Here is a 24,081-nt window from a genome sequence, read left to right as displayed (position 1 = left end):
TCTGTGATACAGGATACCATGGGCCTCATGTGGACTGCTTTTTGTTCAGCCCATAACCCAACGAGCAAGAAATTCAAAACTGAATACCTGTTAAGCACTGGATGAAAAAAAAAAAAAAAAGAATTTGTTTGGCCTTTACCATTCCATATTATCCGCTACCCTTAAACCAACAAAGAGCAGTACACACATTTACAGGTGCAAAAACCGAGTGGAAACAACTGCAGAAAATCTTCTTACATAATAATCTTCAGCACAATCAGTTTCAGATTTCGCATAGTTTATTTACAAAATGGTCTGATAAAACATCCCCTCCATACTTACAGCTCTCTGCCACAATACACATGTTGATTTAGCAATGTTTAATAGCACCATTAGAATATTATTTAAAATCAGGAAGGATCTTGTTGCAGTTACAATGATTCACAATCTTCTACATCCATGGACGAAGTAACTTTGAGCACACTAGGACTGTTTGCAGTTCCACAGTACAGATTCCTGGGTTCACACAAGGCATTTTCAGAATTACCAGTTATGCAAGGTACCCATATAGTCAGTAGCTACTATAAGAATCTTCGAGCCACAAAGTTTAGACTTCCACCATATTTGTATAAAGTTATCTCCATTTCGTTTTCAAACAAGGCAATCGCGCTGAATACTTTTCCAGTGCTTGTCTTCAAAACAAAAGCAAAAGAGAGACCAATTAAGAGTGGGTTTTTTTTTGCTGTCACATCCCCTTGCTAATTCTCAGTTACCATTCTAACCCTGAGTTTTCTTGAACATAAGCAAATTCAACTCGCATATCTGCCACTGCAAGCCTCAGACACTGCTGGGAACAGACCGAAGGCTTATTTCGCTGCACAGCTCAGATCCAGCTGGGACCATGCTACGTACCTACTGGTACCAGAGAAAAAGCCATTTCCCTAAGGCGGCACAAGGTGTGTTATTATGGGCGTACAGTCCCTTTACACAGGATGGAAGGCTGAAGCATCTCGAATAGTCACACCCTTGTCTTTAAAAAAGCACCTGAATGGACACAAGAATCAATTCTACCCTAGTACAGTGCCCATGATGGGGGAAACAATGGCTGAAAGAGCAACCGAGAATTTCAGGTGGCACAAAAAGTTGTGTAGAAAGAACACGTGTGTACATACCTTGGGAAGCTTCATTAGCCATGACAAACTCCACGCAAGACTACAAGCTTATTTTCAAAGAAAATTAACTTTTGGCTTTTTCCTGCTTTCAACCGTCAGGATTAACTTTTCTTTCTGTGCTTTCAATCAACAGTGCATTCAACAGAGAAATCAAAAAAACATTGCAAAGATACCTTAATATCCAAAGTCATTCTGGGTGACAGCTCCGGAGGGAACAATATAGAGAACTGCTCTCTGCCCGTGAGACCCAAAGTACTTGGGTTTTCCCCGGGAAGGAACTGAAGTGGAGCTATGCCAATTCCAATCAACTGGCTTTTATGAACCTTCTCATAGCTTTCAGCGAGGACAGCTTTAACACCCTGCGAAAACACAAGCGATTGTGTATTTCAGTAGTCAGAGTGAAACGCAAAAGTCAGCTTCAAATACGTATCGCGTCCAAAATCTTGCAACTCAGACTGCAGAGTAAAGCAAGTGCTTTGTATGAGTCTTGTAAGCAAGCAGGTAACATCTTCCAGCCTCACAGCTGGATGAGAGCAAGGGAGCCAGAGCAGGCCCGTGCAGTATGAAACAGAGCTCTGTAACAGACAGCGACCATGCTGTAGTTAGCAAGAGGAAAATCCCAGATCAAATGTAGTTGCTTCCATTACTGCACATCAGTAAACGGCTGACTCAGGATATATTCTGAGTATTAGCGGAAATTAGTCTGTGATGGCTAGATGCTTAATACCCCCAGAGACCAAACAGAAGGCAGCACTAGATAAATGTCTAATTTATCTCAAAGTCCTGAGTCTAAGACACTAAGTTACATAATTAGGAAATTCAGATTTATCCTGACCACTGATTCTCATCTATAAAGATTCTAGCAAATAAATTGGAGAGGTCTTTGAAAACAAAATGTGGTGCTGTATTAAAGACTGAGGACAGTTTCTAAACACATTCATGCCCAAAACTAAACAATGTGGGTTTAGGTATTTCCAGGAAAAAGCAAAAACACACCCCAAAACCAAACAAACCAGCAGTACCAGCAAAAAAGGCCCTTTTGCAGCCCAGTCTCTTGAGCTACCCAGTCCATACTTCTTTCCCGCTAGAATAATTACAGGAGTGCCTTCTTTCTGGTACAACTCCGCTGCTTCAAACACATCTAGCTGTGGAATAACAAAGTGAAATAGTTTGAGTGAGTTCTGAATCCACATCACAATTTCAGAGTGGCTACGCAAACAGATGTATTTTTACCGTTTGTCCTGATGGGAAGTGAATTGTTTTAGGAGCTGGTTTTCCTATGAACTTATTCAGAAGCTTGATATTTGCAAAGGTACCTCTTGTCATCACAGCATCATTACCTCTTCGAGCTCCGTAAGAGTTGAATTCACGAGGTGTGAGTCTAGAACAAAAAGAATATTTAAAAAGGAATCAGTTACTATAAAGATTATCTAGTTTAAAACAATATTATGATTTTTGTAATAGTTATTGCAGCATCTCTTAAGTTCTCAGTGCAAGTTGTAAAGAACTATTCATGGAATAGATGTAATTATTATAAATCATGAACACAGTGTGAGGAAAGCTGCAATTTTAAATTCCTGTTCTGTGACTTCATTATAAAGTACTATGAGCAGTATGGCACAGAAGAATTATGGGGAGACTCTTCTAGGAAACAAGCTTGTTTACTGATCCTCTCTACCAGCATATTTATTAACAAGCATTATACCAAAATGAGAGCTTCATTCACAAATCAAACAACCATCCTGGGATTAAGAGAGGCCCATCAATTCCTTCTCCCTCATAATACTACTCATTCAGACTGAATGCAATAGTTAGAAGAGTCCACACCACAGGCTATTGTTTTGTAATGCTTCACTGATACTGTAATAATACACCTCTGCAACATAACCCAACAATGTAATTTCCAAAATATTCAGCAGAGTGACACTGAATAGCTCAGCACCACCTTGTGCTTTGTGTCTTTTCAGAACTTCAGTGGAGGTGAAAGGCACCCGCCGCTGCTGCAGAGGTACCAGAGAGCACCAACCACATTCATTTATAAAACTGGGCTTCGTTTTTTTAAAGTATGTCTGTTTCCAGAGTTTCTGATCTGTTCCATGCATCTGTCTGACTGCTGAGGCCCATGACAGCACCGTGACTGACCTCACATTAACAGATCAGTCACCTGACTGTAAGTCAGTGAATTATTTTCACCGTGGCAGGCATGCGGCAGCAGCTATTACTGTAAGGGCAGCTGTGAGGACAAGCTCTTTGACAGCGTCTCAGCTGTTCCTCATAACCTTGGACAGAAACGGCAAGAGTGGCGATTACTGGGATGGCAAGACAGGTAATGACTTAGAAACCCAGTGACAGTTACTGCTTTGCCTATCCACGTGTTATCACCACTTTATGCAGACAGGCATTTATAAAGGAAAGCAGCAGTGCTGATCATTGTCCTCTGGTATAGTTAGAGCTGTTTAATATGAGAAGTCCTTACCCTTTGTTGGTCAGATACTTAGCAGCAGCACTACTCCTTGCAATGCTTCCAGCAGGGGAGATGTGATCCGTAGTTACAGAATCTCCCAAATAAAGCAAGACATGGGCATTTTCAATCAGTTGTGGTGAAACCGGTTCTTTGGCCTAAAAGGGAAGGGGTGGGGGAAAGACAACAACAACAAACACATTTTTCTTCCAAGATCCTTAGAGACATAAGACATGTCTGCAATACATGAAGGCACCTTGATGTACAGGTTCCACTCATTCCAGACATACCAACAGTATTTAAAAGACTGAGAAAAGATCTAGTGATAATCAAATTTGTTACTTAAACATCAAGGCTTTACTGGAATAGCTATTCCTTTACTTAAATGTAATGCATATAATCTGGCAGATAGACCCATGTACTTACAAGTTTATCAAAAAAGGAAGGACATCTGATGTAAGTAGATTTTAAATCCCAAGGAAATAAAGTTGAGTCGGGTGCTTCCAGTAAATTCCATCGTTTGTTTCCTTTCTACAAAAAAAGAAAGTTAAGAAATCAGTTTACAATCTGAAGCCAAAAGCTTAGGGGTGATTTGCTTTTTAATTTCTATTGTATACGAGAAGTAACCTCACTGAATATTACTTACGAATCACTGCCTAATACAAGTACCCATCTCAGTTAAGTCCTCCTTTACAGAACTGGAAATAACTGACAAACAATCCTATTCAACTGGAAGATACTACAAAGATACAATGGAATGCAATGTTTGAGTTATGTAGAACAGAAGACCATTCTTACCTCCATTTTCTCTTTCAATTCCTTAAACATCGATGATATCACACACTCTTCCTCCACTGTGTGAAGTTCTCTTCGAGTGGGCCAGATGTCTCGTAAATAAATACTTTTGCCATTAAAGCCAGTGCCTGAGTAAGATTTTAAACAGAATTGTAATTTTGAAGAATAAAATGTTTTACTTCTATTTATATTAAAATACGAACATGCATATATTCCAGAGATATATGTCCAGAGATGGTACCAGATCCGCAAAGAATTTCACCACTTAAATGGATGCTTTGCTTTAGCGACGAGCCACACCGAATACGAGCACGCCTCCGCTTCAAATACACTGGGTTTGTACGCTGAAATGCACACGAACAAACCTCTTCTGTGTACGCATTAGATGCGGAAATAGGAGATGGAAGGGAATACTTACCCAAAGGCTCAGTTTCAAAGTCTATCCTAACAGTGCCTGCAATAGCATAAGCCACTACTAGCGGTGGAGAAGCAAGGTAGTTGGCACGGACACAGTCGCACAGACGTCCTTCAAAGTTCTTTGTTCCAGACAGTACTCCACAGGCAATTATATCCCCCTGAAAGGCAGACCCATATGTATTCTCTAGGTCTTTGTGCTTGCGCTATTTTTCATTGACTAAGTCAGGTGTGCTTTTAACATTCCACTTCAAATGTTTATTCTAGCACTTCAATTAAAAGCATCTTGCTCTCCCGCTACCCCGACTCCTCCTCCTCTCACTCCTGATGCTCTGATGTGTTCTCCAGTCACTTCAGTGAACTCCTCTCCTGCCTTTTATTTCTTATATTTTTCTTCTACTTCACAGGAGAAAAATGCTGCAGCTGTTTAGACACCGCTGGTTAAATCACTCGAGCACAAAGCTCTTTAAACCCCTCCTCTTCATTTACAATACAAACCCTACACATTGCATCCTCCGTAAGATTAGATCCTATGTAGTTATCTTGTAGTTTACATTTGTACGCTACAAATACTGTTTATTACATTTATTTTACATAGCGATGACCACCACGCCATGGTCTCCCTCTGACACACAGATGTGCAAAGTCCGCACCAATGGTGAAGTACATTTTGCACGGATTACTGGGACTCTTGCTGGCTTAACTGGGAGAGAACTGTACGTCTGTAGTCAGCAAGCCTTAGAGCTTTACCTGCTTTATTGCATTCCTGATGGCTTCCGGCAAGGGGGCAGTGTTTCCAACACAGGTTGAACAGCCATAACCAACGACCTCAAACCTATATTGGAAAAAAAAAATTAAAAAAAAAAAATCAAGTAACACATTAAATTATTACAAGCAATTTGTTCGCAAAATGGCTTTTTCTTTTATTAGCAGTCATTAAGAAGGGTTTTTTTTTTTCTCCTTTGACAATTAGACATCTTAGGAAGTGAACAGCAGACATGACATCTCACTGATGCAAGCAGGAAAAGACGAGGTAACACTTTTGTAATCAATAAGGGTAAGTCAAATAAAATCTTACGATGTTGTTAGATAAGTAAGGGCAAGGCAAAGGCAGTACATTCCTCCACAGAGCACAGCTGGGCACTGTTACAGAATTATGAACACAATCTAATTGTTACTGCTACAGAGCAACCGTAACAAGCTGAACCACCCACAACAGCAGCAATGTTACCAAAAGACTAATACAGGTTGTCCTGATAAATTTACATCCAGCTTCCACTTTTAAAACATAGAAACAAGCGCATCCTGTCCTGTAAAACACTTACAATTAAGTACATTGCTACTGAATAAACAGATCTCAGATGAGGCAGACATCTACACATCGTAAATGTAAGGTGGGAGTAAACTGGAGTAACACAACCTTAAGTCAGCGAGTAGTCAAAGTGACAACTAGTAAGTTAAGAATTCGCCAACCCAAAATGAACCGCAGCCATATTTATCAGCCTGTATAAACAGCCTGTGCACTGTTTTCCTCAAACAACAAACGAAGCCGGTGTCACAACTCACCCAAGCTTACTGAGGTATGGCAATACTCCACTGGAACTGAGGTAATGTGTAACCATTCCACTGCCTGGCGATAAACTTGTTCTGATGTAGGGCTTCACCACCAGGCCAGCTTCCACAGCTTTTTTGGCCAGGAGTCCTACCCAAAAAAAAAAAAAAACCCAAACCAAACAAAAAAGTAAAAACCAAGAGATAGCTTACGTTTTGTATGTCCCTTAAAAGAACACCTCTATGATGCTACCTTAGTTAAATTAAGCATAAAAAACCCAGAGGATGAATAGAGCTTCAGTCTATTAAATTATTAAAGCAACTACTTGCCTAAATAAAATCTCTTATAACCGTACCGTTCCGGTTGTCGTTCCCATTCCCATAACATAGATGCCCATTTTCTTTTCTGTAAGAAAAATCTCTTTCCCACCTTCTAGCTGACAGCACAAACCCATTTATTGTTCTTCGGACACAGGCCACACAGGCTCAAAGGGAAGCTTGCCTTGGCCACAGAGGGCCTCAAAAGAAGCAAGCAAGGTCTGACAGTGGGCTAGCTGTTCTGGGAAAATTGTAGCCTGTGAAGGGACAGCACATACTCCTTAACTAGGGACTAAAGCACAGAACATTGTTCAGCAACACGGATTTTCTTTCCAGCCTCTGAGGCTAACTCATCGTCCAGGATGGAGTCAAAGCCAAAGCCCACCTCCTGCATCCATCGTGTCCCTATGTGCATCCATCTGAAAAGGGCCCTAAAACTGTACATATTTTGTAATTACAGTCATTAATACCGCTTTATGACAAGTTTTGAGATTGTATTATTGAGAAGTAACTTTTGATATATAACCTCCAGAACATACCACAAGTTTAAGGCTAAAAGTTTACAGTTTCAAACCTTCAGGTCAAGTCATTAGTGAGAATCTACAAAAGGAGATGTAAAGGCTGTGTAAACATGGGAGCACCATTAAGATCAAGCCAGTTGTCACCAGTCACAACGTACCTGCAGCAAGCATGACAGATGGATTACAGTTATTTGTACAGCTGATGACCGCAGCGATGACAACGCAGCCGTGAGATAGCTTGTATTCATTTCCTTCATACTGAACAGGCACAATGTCATTCTGTTTCTCAGCTGCAATCTGAAACCCTTTAACACCAGACTAGATGACAAGAATACATGTTAGCAGGTATTATAGCACAGACAGTATGACATTACAGCAAGACCAAAAGAAAACCCTCATTTTAAAATAACACTCAGCTGTCTCATTAAGAGCCCTTAAACAGATTTTAAAAGCAGCTCCGTTCACGCCTCTCTCCATATACACAGTGGTCTCATCCTTCCTTCTTCATACTTGCTTTAACTTTGCAACAATTGGGAGCAAACGGCAGTCAAAGCATGGTTGATCCCACACTCGTTTCCTGCTATGCATGAAAGAATAATCCCTTATGGGTACATGTCCAATTCTACACAATACTTGTTGCTGAATTAGAAGCATACCCAAGAGTTTAATTGGAAGATAACTAAAAGCAGACTAGGTCAACTAACATTTCACACCCTGCAGCTCTTCAGCACTCAGTTATCCTCCAGAGCTCCCTTTCAACCTCAAGCACTCTGTGATCCACGATCAGTTACAATTTCTCTCTCCAGCACAACTGCTCACTCTGTATTATACACCTCATTACATGCCAAAAATGCTAAAACCAACAGAAAGAATTTTTACAGCGTCTAAGTATAAATGTTTCGAATACTGCTGCCAGTCTTCAACTTTAATGACAAACAATGAAAATGAAGATGCATTCCTGTATTAGCTGCGTTCTTAGATACCTATGCATATTCCTAACCAAAAATATCACCTTCAGAGTAAAATAATTTCCTCTGTGACGTTAAGCTGCAAGCAAAAATAACTTGCTAAGTTAAGAACTCAGAACACTGATTAGCTACAAATCTTGGAAGTCTTTCTGTATCTCCTTTAAGATACGAGGAGTTTTCTTTTCTCATGGTAATTCTGTTTCGGAAATTAAGTAAAAACACAGCTGTTTAAACAACTCCGAAAATGAGAAAATGTTTCCCGAGCTTACGCTATTTATTGTTTAACTTTTTTCTTCCCCAGCAATCTAAACTGGGAAGTTAAGGATTTTTAGAAGTTCACGTTCCTGACAAACACCCTATGATTTACCAGCTACTATTCTCATGACACTTGTCCAGCAAGAAAAGAGTATCACTGGATAAGCTGTTTATACAGCAAGAAGGAGGGCTCAGCAGGTATGCAAGGAGTGAGTAACGTAAAATTTATTCACGTAGAGTACAGGAAGTGCCTTTTAAAGAGTACATCAGTTGTACAAACCTTTTCATTTAAGCAGGCTTGGAAGTCACTTTTCATGTTATTAACAGCCACTCTATCTTGGGACCTCTTTGGGCCACTGACATACGGAATTATAGAACTTAGACTAATTTGCACTACCTAAAAAAAAAAAGAAAAGAAACAGGAGAAGCATGTGTTATTAATCTCAGCCCAACCATACATGGTACATACTCTTGAAACATCCAGGAACTCTTTTGTTTAATATTTGAATATTCTGAGACATTAAAACTCTGGGCTTCCATTTTCATAGACCACCACTGTAAGAGGTCATTGGTCTTATTCAAAGCATTTTAACATTATCGCTAACTTTTCTGCCATCCGTGAGACTTACCTGATCACTCAGGAGCGGCAGGAATTCAGTATCTGTTAGCTGACAAGAACATTGTACTTCCCTTCTTTCCCCCACCCCCCCTATTTTGCAAACATATTCTGCTGCTCAAAGTTAATAAATGCAACTTTTATTAAAGCAATTAAAACTATGAGGGGGGACAAAGTTGTAAATCAGCAGTAGTTACACTCATCATGAGAGCCAAACATACAGAAACAAGTCATTTCAAGCATACCTGGGAATACTCAGGCTCTCTGGAAGAACTCTCATCATTTCTAAATAACTTCACAGCTTTAAGATACGCTTCCATGACCTCAAGCTTGGCCTTGTCAAAACCTTCAGAAAGTTATTTCAAACAGGAGAAAAGTCGCATTAAAAAAAAGACAAAACAAAACACACAGTTCTCAAATTAGGACTGTTCTACACATATCGTCCACTTTTTTCAAGGCACACCACTTCCATACCTCAACCTCCAGGAGCTATTCAGGAAGTATACACGAATTAAAATGCTTTTTAGTTTTTTGGTTTTTTTAAGTTAGCTTAACTTTCCTTCTTGTGTCAAGGAACAAAATAAGCTGTTCTAACTCTTAGCAGTTGTAACCCTAAGTACAGAGGTTTGTCCCTGAAGTTCATTAAGCTTTTCTCTATTGATATACTTGCTTAATACAACTCATATGCTTAGTTGACAATAGCCAGTACTACTGGCTACTGTTAGAAAATATTTCATCTGCTCTGACCAGACAAAAAATGTTTGCTGTTAAATTTAAAATGTTTAACGCACATTTAAAAGTGACAGATTTCAGTTTCAGAAAGGCTTTTTTTGGTATCTGTTACCCTGCAGCTTTCTCTATTTGCTTGATAAGGAATTGACATCCTTCCAGCTTCACTTGAAATGTCAGTGCAATAATGCTCTTCAAAGGGGAAAAAAAAACATTGTGAAAAAAACAAAATATGTTGTGGTTTGTTTTACAGTTTCACTTATTTCTAGTAATCACTTTAGACTTTGTCTTTTGTAGGGAGTCTACAGGTGGTTAAGGGATTCATTTCATATCAAGATGACTTATGTTCCACACACTTTTCAGAATACAAGTAATAATTTTCTTAATACTTTTCTTTTTCAGGTTTACATATGCTCTCAAAACCAAGGACTCTGGACATAAAAAAGTAACAAGATGTTAGTAAATCAGGTATTGGACAAATTAACCAGACTGGACACAAACCTCCAGTGCAAGTCAGCTATCCATGTGCCAGCGCTGTGCGTACAACAACTGCAGCCTCGCTTAAATACATGGGATACACGGAGACAAAACAGGCCACAAGAAAACATCTCTGCCAATACAGCAGGTAAGTAACTCGGACCCAAATGCCACGTACCAAAGGTCCCACAAAACCAGCCAACAGTAAACATGTACGGTACAACTTCTGCAGCAGGTAGCACTCAGACACACGGGATTCTACAGGATAAAGCTGTAGCCAAGTATATCCCATAACACTGCCTGTTACTCTACAGCAGAATTTTATACATTAAATCCATGTCAGAACTCTGCAGAAAACCACTGTTTAAGAACTATGCAGTTTTAACTTTAAGCAAAAAAAAAAAAAAAAAAAAAATAAATAAATCTATCGACGCACATCTAAAACACTACTACAATGAAGCACTATTTTAATGTCATCTTCACCTGTATGCTTTAAGTGCTTCAACGTCACATTATCAACAGGGAAAAAGCTCAGAATAGCACCATATTCGGGACACATATTTGCTATCGTGGTTCGGTCTGCTACAGACAGCTGGGAAACTCCACTCCCAAAAAACTCCACAAATCTTCCAGCGACATCAGCTTGCCTAAGGTGCTGTTTAAAAGAACAAACAACATTTGTTATGTGAGGAGGTACAATGCAAGCAGTGTCTGTTGCAACAATTTGCAATTTGCAAGTCACGAGTACTTAAAAAGCTGAAACCTAAAGGCCCAGTTTGCAAAAAAAACCCCAAGCCCCATTAACACATGGTTCCAAAAATCTCCACGGGAAGCTGACGTCAGAAACACACCTCCATCTGCAACCGAGCTGTTCAGATCTCCTAGCTGAGAGCAGACACACGCTTCCTAAGGCATCATGCCGGAAAGCAGACCATATTTTCAAAGCGGCCACAGCTCTCCAATGCTTTGATACCATCTCTTCACCTACTACTACAGCAACAGTTTGTGCCACCCTGGCCAAACCCTGTCTTCAGTAAAATACGTCACAGAGTTATACCAGCTTACACCCCTAGATAGGCCTTGTGTCTTGCAGAGTATTTCAGAACAAAAAAGGTATCCAGAAAAAGTTTGAGCTAGAGAAGAAGGCTACGTGCTGTCAGCAGGAGAAAAACAGAAAATAGGGCTTCTCTCCCCTATCCCCACACTTTTTTCTTTTTTTTTTTAAAATTACTTTTTAGTGAAAGAGGGCCTGTAAACAAACTACTGCAGAGGAAAAAAAACAAATCAACACTAACTTTGGAGGAGTATTAAACAGAAATGGTTAGAGATTGTATGTATCTTTCTGGGCTGCCATGACTGAAGGCATACTAAAAATACTCCCAACACTTAATTCGGTTCTCAAACACCACGGGTAGAACTTGCCACAGCCTTTGCTGCGTTCGAAAAGGCCCTGAACTCCTACCTTTGTAATGCTTAGAACGATGTCTATGGATGTAGCAAGCGGGCTGGCTGTGCCTGTCAGTTCACACCCAACCACCTCGGGCAAAGTGAGAGTAACCGGCATCCCCAGCATCACTGCTTCTGTTTCAATGCCCCCAACACCTGAAAAGGACAGTATCAGGTTGCTTTTCATCCATCTAAGTAACCAACACTAAATATGTTGCGGTCCTAAAACCTAATAAACCCCTTCCTATTAAGTCTAAGTTCTCTGTTAAATATTTGTACATGAAAAATACAATCAAGCAAGACTACTGCTGAAGTTAGACTTCATGGTCAACCAGAAAATATTTTCTATCTAAAAATTAACTTTCCAAGAGAAAAGAAACATTCATACAAAACTTATACTGCATGTACAAACAGCACTTATTTCAATATCAGTTGGTTTTTTGGCTATTTTCTCTTTAAATCACAAAAAGCAGTTTCTTACTGGAAAGAAATGTTAGTTGAGATTACTTTTAGACAAAAGACATTCCGAAGCATGATACAGGATAGAGTTTTTTAAGCCCGAGACAGAAATATCCAGTGGCAAGAAAGTATTTCTCAGTAATGCTTTAGTATGCCTGGCAAAGTGCTATCAAGTTATTCTTAGCATACTTACCCCAGCCCAAGATACCCAAGCCATTTACCATGGTTGTATGAGAATCTGTGCCAACCACGCTATCTGGATATAGGAAATCTTTTACTTCAAAGACAACTCTTGACAAATATTCCAAGTTAACTTGGTGCGCCATTCCAGTCTCAGGTGGAATTATGGAAATATTCTTGAAAACCTTTGAACTCCACTGTGTGTGTTCCAAAATGAGAAAAAAAAGTTGCATTTTTTCAAAGGTATATTCAATTCTTAGAACATAACTAAAAAGACAAAACTAATACACAGTAAAACAGTACTTGCTATGTATGCAAATGGCTTTTGCTCATTTGTCAAACAGAGGTGCGTGATCCCCTTGGATTCCATACACTCTTAATCATCAACAAAACCATCTATTCAGCTCCTGTTGAAGGCTGAATCAATAATTCATACCTACCTTTCAAAGGCAGGGCTGCACAAATCTCACCTTCCAGTTCACACAACTGCTCTCAAGCACAGGCTAGTATTTAGACAACAGAACCTAAGCACTTGTATTTACAGCAGAATTGAGTTTAGGTTTTACACTCCTGGATGAGGCTGAAGATGCAATTTAGAGAAGTGTCTTGCTAAATGCAACCTCGAGATGCTAGATGTAAAAAAAGCTGACATGGAAACATAGCAAGATGCAGCTTGATAGTTGCTCTCTTTAATAACGTAAAAGCTGATGTGCAACTTTCAGAAAGAAACCTCCTAGTCTACCTGTATGAAAACATTTTTAGATCATTGCACTAGATTCCTAAACCATGTTAAATCAGTGGATGAGAATCCAATACCAATTTTGCAGGTCCCTGGCTAGGAACAAAGCAACCGATGTTCACCACACAAGACTGCCAATAAAAATACAAGTTTACTAGCGGAGCAGCCATGTCTCAACACCAGCCTCTGTTCAACACTTCCAACTTCAGTAAGATTCGTAACACAAGTATGGATAAATGAACCTTTTATGCAGCAACTCATTGTGGCCTAAGGCACTGTGGTCATTAAAAAAAAGACTGATGCTTCATAAATACCTACTCTGTTCACTGCCTTCACACTGACAAGAACCAAAGCAGTGTAAACTTTTTCAAGTTAGAATTACAAAAAAATTATCTCCCTGTTAAGTGACATCTAGATTTAGAACTTTTGTGCCCTAACACTTTTTAGATTCAGTCACAAACCACGTTATTAGCCAATTTTCTGTTCCCATATTAAATTCAGATTTGAGAGGTTGCTGTTTCCATATGATTACATTTAATTTATCATCTGAACCTGAACACTGGTAGACAAATGGAGCAAGTTCTTAAAACCAAAAAACACAACACAATACACAGCTCACAGGTACACAGACATACCTTAAAAAATTGAAGCCTCTCTCTATTTCTGCCAAATTCCATCTCTTGATTTTTCAATACCGTCTCAGGCCTAGGAAGACACCAAGTTTACAAGCACCGTCACAACGTTATTTCAAATTACAGAAGAACAAGTCGTGATTTTTCCTTGTTTGATGAAACACTCATTTAAGCCTGCAGCATAGTTTGAAGTGGTTTATTAGAACAAAGACACTTTCTTCCTTGCAGCAAGCTTTCTGTAAACAGTGAAAAATAACTGATTTAATCTGTGCTGTGCTTGAGAACACATTTATTCTAAGTATAGTTTGCCTGAAGCATTTGATCTCAAAAAGACGTTTTAAGAGATCTATTCCAAGCATGTACTACAATACACAGAAGCTTTTTTTCTTCCTCCTAATCAGTAGTCTTACAGGTTACATACCTCAAAAGTCAATACAGTAAAGAACCAAAGTGTTCACTAGTTCATGTAAAAAACACGCTCTGTGCTCAGCACTAGCCCTTCAGCAATTGAGTGGAACATCAGGGCAACAGTAACTATTGTCCATTTCTGTATTTTTTGCCTCCAAGACACAATTTTTTCTTCACAAGTACTCATCAGTACAGTCTCATAAAATGAACCATCTTTTCTAAGGAGCATTAATACTTAAGATACTGATACTCATTACAAAGGAGTAATCCACAACTTAAGAGGAATAACCTCTGCTTTGAGGAGGTGGACAAGGAAGGGAACACATTTGCTCTGTACCAGGAAGGCAGAAAGTCCTCAATCTTCTAGAGACATGTTTTACCTCCTGACCCTTCCCTTTCTTCTCTGCAGTGTCAGAAGGTTACCAGCTACACTGCTTTGCAAAGCCCCAAGGGACAGTCATCCTTCACACGCCAGCTTAATAAACACCACTGTTTTGCTGCCAGAAACATCAATGTTGCTGAAAACATCACTAATGCTGCATTCGACACCTGCACTGAGCAGGAATATTTGCCTATCTATAAAATTACCAAGACAATCAGCATCATATCATTGTGGGATATAACTTGGTCAGCTTTTAAATTCTACCCCTGCCCAGCACGGGCAGACAGGGATCTGAACAGCCTATCAGACAAAAGAGGTGGCAGCTGAAAGAGGAGGATGATTACATGTAGTTGTCATAGATGGAACGGTACTCAATGATCTGTTAATAACACTGAAAATGTGGAAAAGGCAGAGAGATGAGGTTCCCCTGGGCCACTACATACAGGCAGGATATTAATTGAATTTCAACTCAATGACAGATGGACTGTGAGATTCCACAGAAGCTGGGGGATGATGTATAGGCTAGTTCCTAGTTCTTCTCTAAGAACCAAAGGCTTTTGAAACGTTCCCACAGAAAAACTAAAATTTACTTTTAGAAATAAACCAATGCTTCATGGATTTATTCATTGAGGTTTACTTTGTAACGTACAGAGGATTACTCCTATGCTTTCTTGTCCTTGTGAAGAAATGAGAAAAGTCTCAAAATTTAATTTAAACATCACAGCCATGAGTCACACAGCTGGCCATCTGTGCTGTGTTCAGCAAAGCCCTTCTTGTAAAAAAAAAAAGTTTATTGTAGGCTAGTTCTTATCTGCTACATCAGTCCTTCTTCTAGATGCTGAAATCTCTCTATGGCACACATGAAGAAGAGTACAGAAGGATGTTTAGGAAAAAAAAAATAATCACATCTCTATGAATTGTCACAGGCAGTGCTTAACAACACAAGGTACAAATAATGCAAGTAAGAAAGCTTTCATACTCAGGCACTGGCTGCAGATGGAAAGGACAGAGGAGAGGGGTGTTCTCAATCTGCGCAGAAAACTGTCCTGAGTTGCGACTCGAGTCTCCGGTGCTGCAGGGCCCCTTGCAGCCAGTCTGACCCCTGCAAGGCAGCTTCCGAGGCTGCGCCTTCAGCGGAGAAAGCTTTGCCATCGGCTTCTGTGAATCGCCACCCCCAGGATTTGGAGCATTCTGTATTGCACTACAACATTAAATAGAAGAATAATTCAGACATTAGGAATTTTGCCCTCTTCCCCCCGCCCCCCCTTTGTTTTTTGCAATCCCTTCAACAGATTATAAAATTTTATCTGAAAAAAAAAGCAGTTCTGTTACTACAACCCTGTTGCAAAGAAAACGATCGTTGGATAAGCTTAGTTAAGTAATGCAGTGTGGTAACAAGCAAGTCAACAGAACTGGATTGTCTGAAAGATTATCACCAGATAAACAACTTCAATTTGTTCAGAACAGACCAGAAATGTTTATAAACAATGTTGCAAAAGCTAAACTCATGTGTTTGCTGTTTGTTTTTGTTGGGTTTTCTTACTTTTACTAAACTTCAAAGGTGTGGGCAGAGCCTCCTCTGCGCAGCAGACTTGCTGAACAAGTGCTGGTTTTTAAGACAGTACTATACATGTTCTGTTAAATCCACAGAGGAATGATTATAGACAAAGCCTTCTCAGGGAAAGAAATGTAACTTTATTAATTAGGCTTTTAATATGAATTCTCAAAGGCTTGGATGAATTTTGTACAGTATTCAAGTCAATCAGAAGTAAGACCAAGTTGTGGTTTGTTTGTTTGTTTGTTTGTTTTAACTAAAATCCATATAGCATGCTACACAACATTCAGTCTTCACATGAGCAAAAAAAGCTTGTTGTGAAAAATGAATCATTTTTTACCTCTCACTATTTAACGAATCATGGATTCCTAATTAAAGCCACTCCTCTCTTCTGCTTTAGTAACACAGAAAGATACTTAATTATCAAATTGCAGGATATTGCATGGCCTGAGAGGACACCTTGTCTAAATCCCAACTTAGTCCACAAGCCTCTGATCAGCAGGAGATGGAAGCTACATAAAAGCAGCACAAACCATCCTGTAGTGAAGGGTTTCTTATCACGGGCCAGCAGCTGCTGAGATCCTGTAAGCTTTCCAAAAGTGAAACTGCAGAAGCCAGATTTATCATTACAAAGCAGCATGCTGAGACCTCTTGCCAACAACTTGGTCTTTCTGATAATTTTAGGCTGGCCTAACTGCAATCGAACCCGCTGTCCCTCCAGGCGCAAGAGCGGACAGACCACAGAACTGGAACAGCACAAATGCAACACAGCAAATCATTTGTCGCTTCTTGCTCCTCACTCTTCCAACAGTAACCAAACGGAAATCCCACATGTATTTGGAAGGTCTACAGCAGTGACTCACACACCCATGTCCATTTGACCACAGGCTTCTTCCCCATGAACTTTTAAAATTCCCAAAGACCTTGAGCAATTTACACTATTCTGCAGGAGTCTGAAAGGCTCCATGAGGGACGGGGGAGAAGGTGGAAGGGAGCTGCATTATTCACTGTTTACTTCAGCAACACTCTTCTGCAGTACTCTGTTTCTAGCAAAAGGCAGCCCCAGGCTGTTTTCATCACACTACTGCCTGTCAGAAAAGGAAAACCACGCTGCTAGTTCTCCCATCCCAATACTTTTCCAGACTCCTCCAAGTACACTTCTCCCTCTGCAAATATATGCAGCCTTTTTTAGTCTGTTGTAAAATGCAGGCCCATAAAAAAAGAAAACATCAGTCATAAGCTGCAGGCTGAAACTTCAGTCTTTCAACATGTCCAGCAGGATTGCAAGCCGCTTCTCTGGAGTTGTGACAAGGCAGTCATGTTAAAAAAAAAAAAAGTTTTGTTTAACAGTAAAAACAGGGCAAAGCAAAATTACAAACTCCCTCTGCCTCGTTCTCTTAAGACATACTATTTTCTGGAAACCATGACAGATCCAGTTATTTCAGCAATCTCTTGCCCAGAATTTGGGTCACGCGTCAGCTTCATCCATAATCCCTCACAACCATTATTCCTCTCCTTCAAGAGTGTTATTTTATCCATTTTTACTCAACTCCCTTTCAGATACTATCAGGTCTAGTTTCAGGGGTCCACACATGACAAATTATTTGATGGGATAGCACCAAGACCAGAGTGAACCCGTACTTCAACATCAGAAAAAAATGTATGGTTCATGAAAAAAAAAAAAAGATACACTACCATTTGCTGAAATCAATCTGCAGAGAATGGTCAACAGTGAGATCAGTTGGGCAGGCAGGATTGACTTTCACAGGATCTCCTCCAGCATTTCTCACAGCTTCCCTCATGGCAGCAAAATCCACCATTGCTGGAATTCCACTAACAGACAGAAAACCAAAACAGCGTAACAACATGGGACATTCACTCACTAAAATACACAAGCTACTTTTTACTTTTATTTACGTCTGTATCTACCTAAGTTCTACTTCAGATAATAAACCCCTATTATTCTTTCCTCTAAATTTCAAAGAACTTTAAACATTTTTAAAGTTAGGGGAGTTGGTACTCGTTCACAAAAAGCATCAGCACGCTTGAAGATAGCACACCAAACAAGAAGACAGGAACATATCAAATAGAATTACATTTCTCTTTCATCTTGTTATGCTTCTGAAGCGCGATGGTGCCTTACCACAAAACTAAGTTTTAGATACTTACTACCTTTGCGACAGAACCTCGCCATGCAAGCGGTGCTCATGCTGCATGCATCAACACCGAGCATGCATTAGTGCTCTACGTGCAGAGCCAGCCATTTCTGCAGCTCATAGCATTGCACAAAAATACTCCTGCTGCTGTTACACACATAAGTGCGCCTGAAGTCCAAAACTGAGGAAAACGTTTACATAATGCAGTACTATATAAATCCTCCTCCTCTTGCTTGCCAAGCAGGAGTTACCTCATTTTATTATTAATATCACAATTCCTTTTTTTAATCATCTCACTTCTTGATAAATAGTTAATGAGTCAGCAAAACAGCTAAAATTTAATATTTGCAAATTGCTCAGGGACTGCCCTTTTAGCTATGCTATGCTCAAACCACCGAGAAAGTTAATACCCTAAGAGATTTCTTTTTTAAAGATATGTATTATTCATGGATTCAATTGGATTACATATACTCGTGGAGTAAGCAATATTTAATCTTCACTTATCTCAAGCAAGAATTCCATATATTTCAATGAACCATCAGCCATCTGGCTACAGCCAAAATGTCACCACTTCCATTTGCGTTTTGGCTCTTATCCTCCAAAGCGTTCCTTGCAGGCCAACAGCCTCAGCCTTGCCAACCTGCACTAAAACCAGGGTACCCTATGGAACAACTCCTGTCCTTGCACCAAATGTAATTACCAGGAGAATCTACTGGATAGCAGAAGCAGCGCACAGGTTTCTACCGAGAAAGAGAGATACTTGAGAATCAAAAGGCTGGGTGCTGTTTCATTTGAAGCCAAAGAACTGTACACCCAACTCGGTGAGTTTAGACAGATTATTTCAGTGGTGTTGGCGCACACACAGACACTTACGTAAAGTCTTGAAGAACAACTCTGGCAGGACAGAAGGGCACTTCAACATTGTTCTGTTTTGTTTTCCAGTCCAAGATGTTCATAGCATCTGTTTCCTTCACTAAGGAGCCATCGCAGTTACGGATACTGGATTCAAACAACACTCGTATGGAATAAGGCAGAGTATCTAGGGTAAAGGAAAGGAACTGACTGAATTAGTGCAACACCTTCAGCTTACAGTTTTTAAAAGTCACAGTCTCGCATTTCTAAAGAATTCCAGTTTGCTAGGGACTGGAAGAATGACAGCTACAGGAGCCTGCTTTTCCAGTGGCCTTTGGGTTCCATCTCCACTACACAACACGGCACAGGGAGTTGCACAGTGCGTACCTTGCAGAGGAGGAGTTATCATACGGGATCTGAATGGAAGGTACCAGCGGTTTAACTGCACTGTGCGACGATGCTGGCATTTAAGAAGGTATGCTCTGCTGGCGGGACAGGGATGCAAGGAATCTAGAGCGGGGATTACTGACCAGAGTGGGTGAACAGCAACAACAATTAGAATATTCAAAAGTATTTTTCTAACTGTAAATTTCACCGTTACTTGAGATATCAAGCCAAAAGCATCCAACACCAGCATATTTTGTGTTTGGGTTTTTTTTTTTTTTCTTTTTCTTTCAAATAAACAGTGTTATGAAGACCGGAAACTGTTCTGCCACGTGCCCTAAAATTAAACGCATTTCATAAAACAAAAAGAATGATGAGATTTCACTAAATACAACTTTAGCTAAGATTGCTACTGATCTGGATTAAGGTACTGATTAGCAGCACTTTCTGGCACAAAAAAAAATAGGGAACAGGAAACGAGAATGAAAAAAGTAGGTGGAGAAAAAAAGAAGCAGATTTCACTGTTCACTGCAAACAAACAAAAAAAAAATCAAATTAATTCACATTTATCCCCAATCCCACTATTTTCAGCACCATTCAAGCAGGCAGATGACTTTGAGAACACCGAGAAATACAAAGTTAGTTGGAAGAAGAGGGTGAAACAATTTAGTTCAGGGTTTAACAAAAAAGTGAGATTTGGTGGTCTCAACCTAACCCCCAGGTTTGTCCACAAGCTATTAATATAGGATTTGCTTACTCTGTTCTCATTGTGTGTCTTTCTCAGATATTACCCATTGTTGTCTAATTAGACAAATCACTTAATATAAGAATTAATAAAAATACATCTAATCAGCTGTAATGGCACCACTTCCTTTATTTAAAAGCCAAATTACCCAAAGAAAACTCGTTTGCCTTTTCTGGTAAATCTAACTGTCCAACGGGCTGCTTAGCAGCCATCAGCTATGGGGAAGTGACCACTTCTCTTTATTAGGTACCAGTATGCTCACATCTGCAACACTGTGTGTGCTTTTCGGCCTCCCAGGACACAGGAGAGCCCAAGAAATGAGATCACATCCAGTGAAGGGTCTTCCGAGATGGTTATGAGGCTGCTGTACCCGATACACAGGAGCAGCTGGGAGACCTGGGTTTGCTCACCCCGAGAGAAGCGTGCAAAATGAACTAACTGTAGTCGTCCAGAACCCAGCAGGACCCACAGAGAAGGTGAGGCCTGACTTCTCAGAAGTGCCCAGTGAAAGGACATAAAAAAAAGCCACAAGGTGCATGAAGGGACACTGTGACTGGATATAAGAAAAAGAACTTCACAGGGAGGGTGGTGAAGCACAGGATCAAGAGAGGCAGTGGAATTTCCATCCTTGCAGAGCTCAATCGAGAACGGTTCTCCAAGTTAGCTCTAGTCCCAGCAAGAGGCTGGACTAGATCTCCAGATGCCCCCCTCTTTCCTAAATCGTTCTGAGCTCTGTCTAGCTACCACCTTCCCCATAACTGAATACTATTCTAAACACTAGAAAAATCAGATTCTCCCTAGCAAATGGCAAATAAATGAATTAACATTTACATTAGTAATTTGATTAATTTAAATAGGCACTTATTGTCAGATTAGTCAGAAGCCCCAAGGCAGAGGGCAAACAGGTAAAACCAAAAATTAATGTTCTAGTAACAAAGGCCACAAGCAATTCCAGATGCTGGATTTGCTACCAGTGCTGTCCCATGCTGACTGAATTTTATTTAGTATCTTGCTAAAATGAGACTTCCAACTTCTGCACAGAAGCTGCTATTGGAAGACAAAGACACTCTTAGCCTGGTCTATTCTGACTCCTCTGATTGTCTTCGGGAATATCCACTGCTGCCCCAAGCTTTACAGCACACCTCAGCAGAAAGGACTATCTTCTGTTCATATTTCCGCTCCTGTCACAAGGCTTTTCAAAAAACTGCTGTAGAACTCACTGATTTTGTTACTATCACACTACTGCTTCTTCCGGGACAAAGCCACAAACTGAAGCATTCTACCTCCTCCTTATGTGCTTATCTGAAAGAACAACTTCATTATCACAAGTAGTAGAAATTTGCAAGAGCATACAGCTGTTGCACAGAAGTTTTAGCAGCCATTGTGCACTAGCTTCCCTCCCTCTTCCCTTCAAACAACAGGGAAGTAATTACTGCTGCCAAATATGGGTTTAAAGTGAAATATCCACTGGTAATTTTTTATTGAAGAAACATATCACAAATTCTGTGAATAAAAGAGAGTAATTCAGACCTTGCAAAACTAAAAAAAAAAAATCCCAAACACCTTTAATATGTACCTCAGGTAAGTATTTTAGGAGTTTAACAAGAAAACAAAGGGAGAGAATAATGAAAGTATGTTTTGATAATCTGCAAGACTAAAGCCTAGCCCAGCTGACACTGATCTGTAGCTCTCTCCATCTGCACGTATTCCCTGCTCCCATCAAATGTGCACATACATTTTATTTTTCTGAAGGCACCCAGACACAGAGAGCCTACAGAAGCTTTTGTGGCACATACTCCTCAGTGCTGTATTACCTACTAATGACATGCTGCGATTAAGCAACTGTATGAACACCACAAAAACTCACTTTTCTGCAGCAACTGCAGTAGAAGCTATGTTCTAGTAAATACACAGTTAGTTAAGCACTATCTGAAGTCGCTGGTAAGGTGAAAGTAGAACACCAGGCAGAAGTACAAAATTACAGTAAAAACTATTTATTTTTGAAGTACTACACAGGAGTTCTCTGTCACTTCATTTTTTTGAAAGAGAAATTATTATGATCTGGAGTATTGCTGAAAAGAAAACTCCAGCAACACCTATACTTCCTCCCTTACTGAAAAAAAAAGCTAGATGAAATATTACCCCCTACCAACTTCATAAAGCAAGAACAGATTGGAAAATTTTAAGCTTTCAAACACATCTGTTAAGAATTCACATATTCACAGTTGCATCTCCCCACACCTCATAGTGGTAAGCGGTGTGTGTTCACTACAGGTACCCCCCGAACTACAAACCACTGGAAGTTTCATTACCATACTTGGCGCCTCCAAGCTTTGAGACATTGTAGAACTTCTTTTGTGGATAGTTTCCTAATGCTTCAATTACGGGCTGGTAAGGGCTTCCTGTGGGGGGGAAAAAAAAAAAAAGTTACAGCCATAAAAGAATGGGAGGTTGGAGCACCGATAGAGGACTCATAAGGACAGCCTTTTAATTCCTGATTTTACCAAAAATAGTGTTCCTCTAGAACGTTATGTATATCTTAATATGGAAAGGTTTCTTAACGGATTGAGACACTTAATGATGTAGATATGTGACTAAGATGGATTTTAAAAGTATATGTAATACAAGGCATATACAGGTCATGCAAGGAATGAGTGTAGTCACACGCCTGAATACCTTTGACCTTTATTGTCTCAGTTTACCATCTACAAAACAGGATAAATGCACCTCACCAACTCAGATAAGAGATACAAGTTTAAACAGAGCAGAAAACATCAAGCACTAAATGCTAGGCTACTGACAAGCAAAGGAGATAAAAATAAACCTCGTAACAGCTATTAGGTGGACAGAATAAATAACTTCTCAAGAAGAGAAGTAACGGTTCACAAAAAGAACTTTTTAATTCAATTGCTAGCAAAGCAAAGGGACTGTGCCAGCGATTACCCCCTCAGGCCTAAAGAACGTCATATAGTAAAAGCTTAAGGAAATGAAATCTAGACTACAAACAATGGGGAAAATGGTGTTAGCTCTGACATCACTGAGCTGCTCCTGTGAGCACAAATACCAAACGCTGGATCTGCAGCATAACACTTACCCTTTGTTTGCTGTTTGCTTTGATCGTCATACACGACAGTTACGCTTCCACTGCAAAGCAAACGCTACACCACCAACAGCTCACAAAACCTGCGTCACCTGAACATCCAAACAGCTAACACGACCCCCCAAATTAAGCCGAGCACCGTTTAGGCCTCGGCCCTACGAACGGGCACCCTTACGGCCACGACATCCCTCGCCCGCCGCGGCCTCCGCGGCAGCGGGAACCGAACGACGGACCAAAATGGTCGTCAGGAATAACGGGAGGCCCGGCAGGACGGGCTTACAGCCGCAGCCGGGCGCCCCGGGCAGCCGCCACCGAGCGGGCGGGCCCCGAAGCCGTCCCCACCGCCACCGCGAACAAAGCGCCTCCCGCGGCGGGGGCAGCCGCCGCCGGGGGCGGTAACGGGCCCGGGCGGGGGGCGGCGGGTACGCCAGAGCAGCGGGGGGGGCGGCCCGCCCGCTCCCGCCCCAGGCAGCGCTCCCGCACAAAGGGCCGCCGGCGGTCCCGCAGCAGCGCCGGGAAGGAGGCGGAGGCGGGGCGGGAGACCCGAACCGCCTCGCGCGGCCTCACACCGCCGGGATCGCGCTCGGCCCCGCTCCGCCGCCAGCCGGTGCGGAGGGGGCGAGACGATGGCCCAGGCCGCGGGGGTCCCGCCGGGAGGAGTAGCGGCGGTGCCCCCCGGGGGCGGAGGCAGCGCTGCGGGAGGCGGTGGCGGCCCCGCTCGCACTGACCTGGCCTGGCAGGGTCCATCGCTGGCGACCATAGTAGCTCTGCGGGGAGGGGAGCGGGG

General features: G+C 41.0%; 1 protein-coding gene across 2 annotated transcripts; it reads right to left on the bottom strand.

Annotated features, from left to right (window-relative positions):
* Window positions 1-260: 260 nt before the first annotated feature.
* Window positions 261-24,081, bottom strand: IREB2 (iron responsive element binding protein 2). Of its 2 annotated transcripts, none has more exons than XM_086471491.1 (22): window positions 24,023-24,081; window positions 22,507-22,596; window positions 19,087-19,252; window positions 17,753-17,890; window positions 15,482-15,703; window positions 13,716-13,785; window positions 12,355-12,538; window positions 11,719-11,858; window positions 10,740-10,911; window positions 9,296-9,396; window positions 8,715-8,831; window positions 7,370-7,529; window positions 6,388-6,523; window positions 5,572-5,656; window positions 4,826-4,982; window positions 4,411-4,535; window positions 4,039-4,143; window positions 3,628-3,770; window positions 2,385-2,532; window positions 2,174-2,296; window positions 1,325-1,510; window positions 261-671 (listed from the first exon to the last, which is right to left on the bottom strand). In XM_086471491.1, exons 1-22 carry the CDS (start codon window positions 24,039-24,041, stop codon window positions 561-563), a joined length of 2,898 nt encoding a protein of 965 aa, XP_086327617.1. In that variant the 5' UTR covers window positions 24,042-24,081; the 3' UTR covers window positions 261-560. The 2 variants fall into 2 exon arrangements, with proteins under 2 accessions (XP_086327617.1, XP_086327618.1); XM_086471492.1 differs by lacking the exon at window positions 24,023-24,081 and adding an exon at window positions 23,289-23,331.

This window comes from Leptosomus discolor, chromosome 11 (genome assembly GCF_034619465.1).
Source record: "Leptosomus discolor isolate bLepDis1 chromosome 11, bLepDis1.hap2, whole genome shotgun sequence".
NCBI classification, from domain to species: Eukaryota; Metazoa; Chordata; class Aves; order Leptosomiformes; family Leptosomidae; genus Leptosomus; species Leptosomus discolor.
Note: the sequence above shows the minus strand (reverse complement) of the source record. Positions and strands in the feature narration are given on the sequence as shown.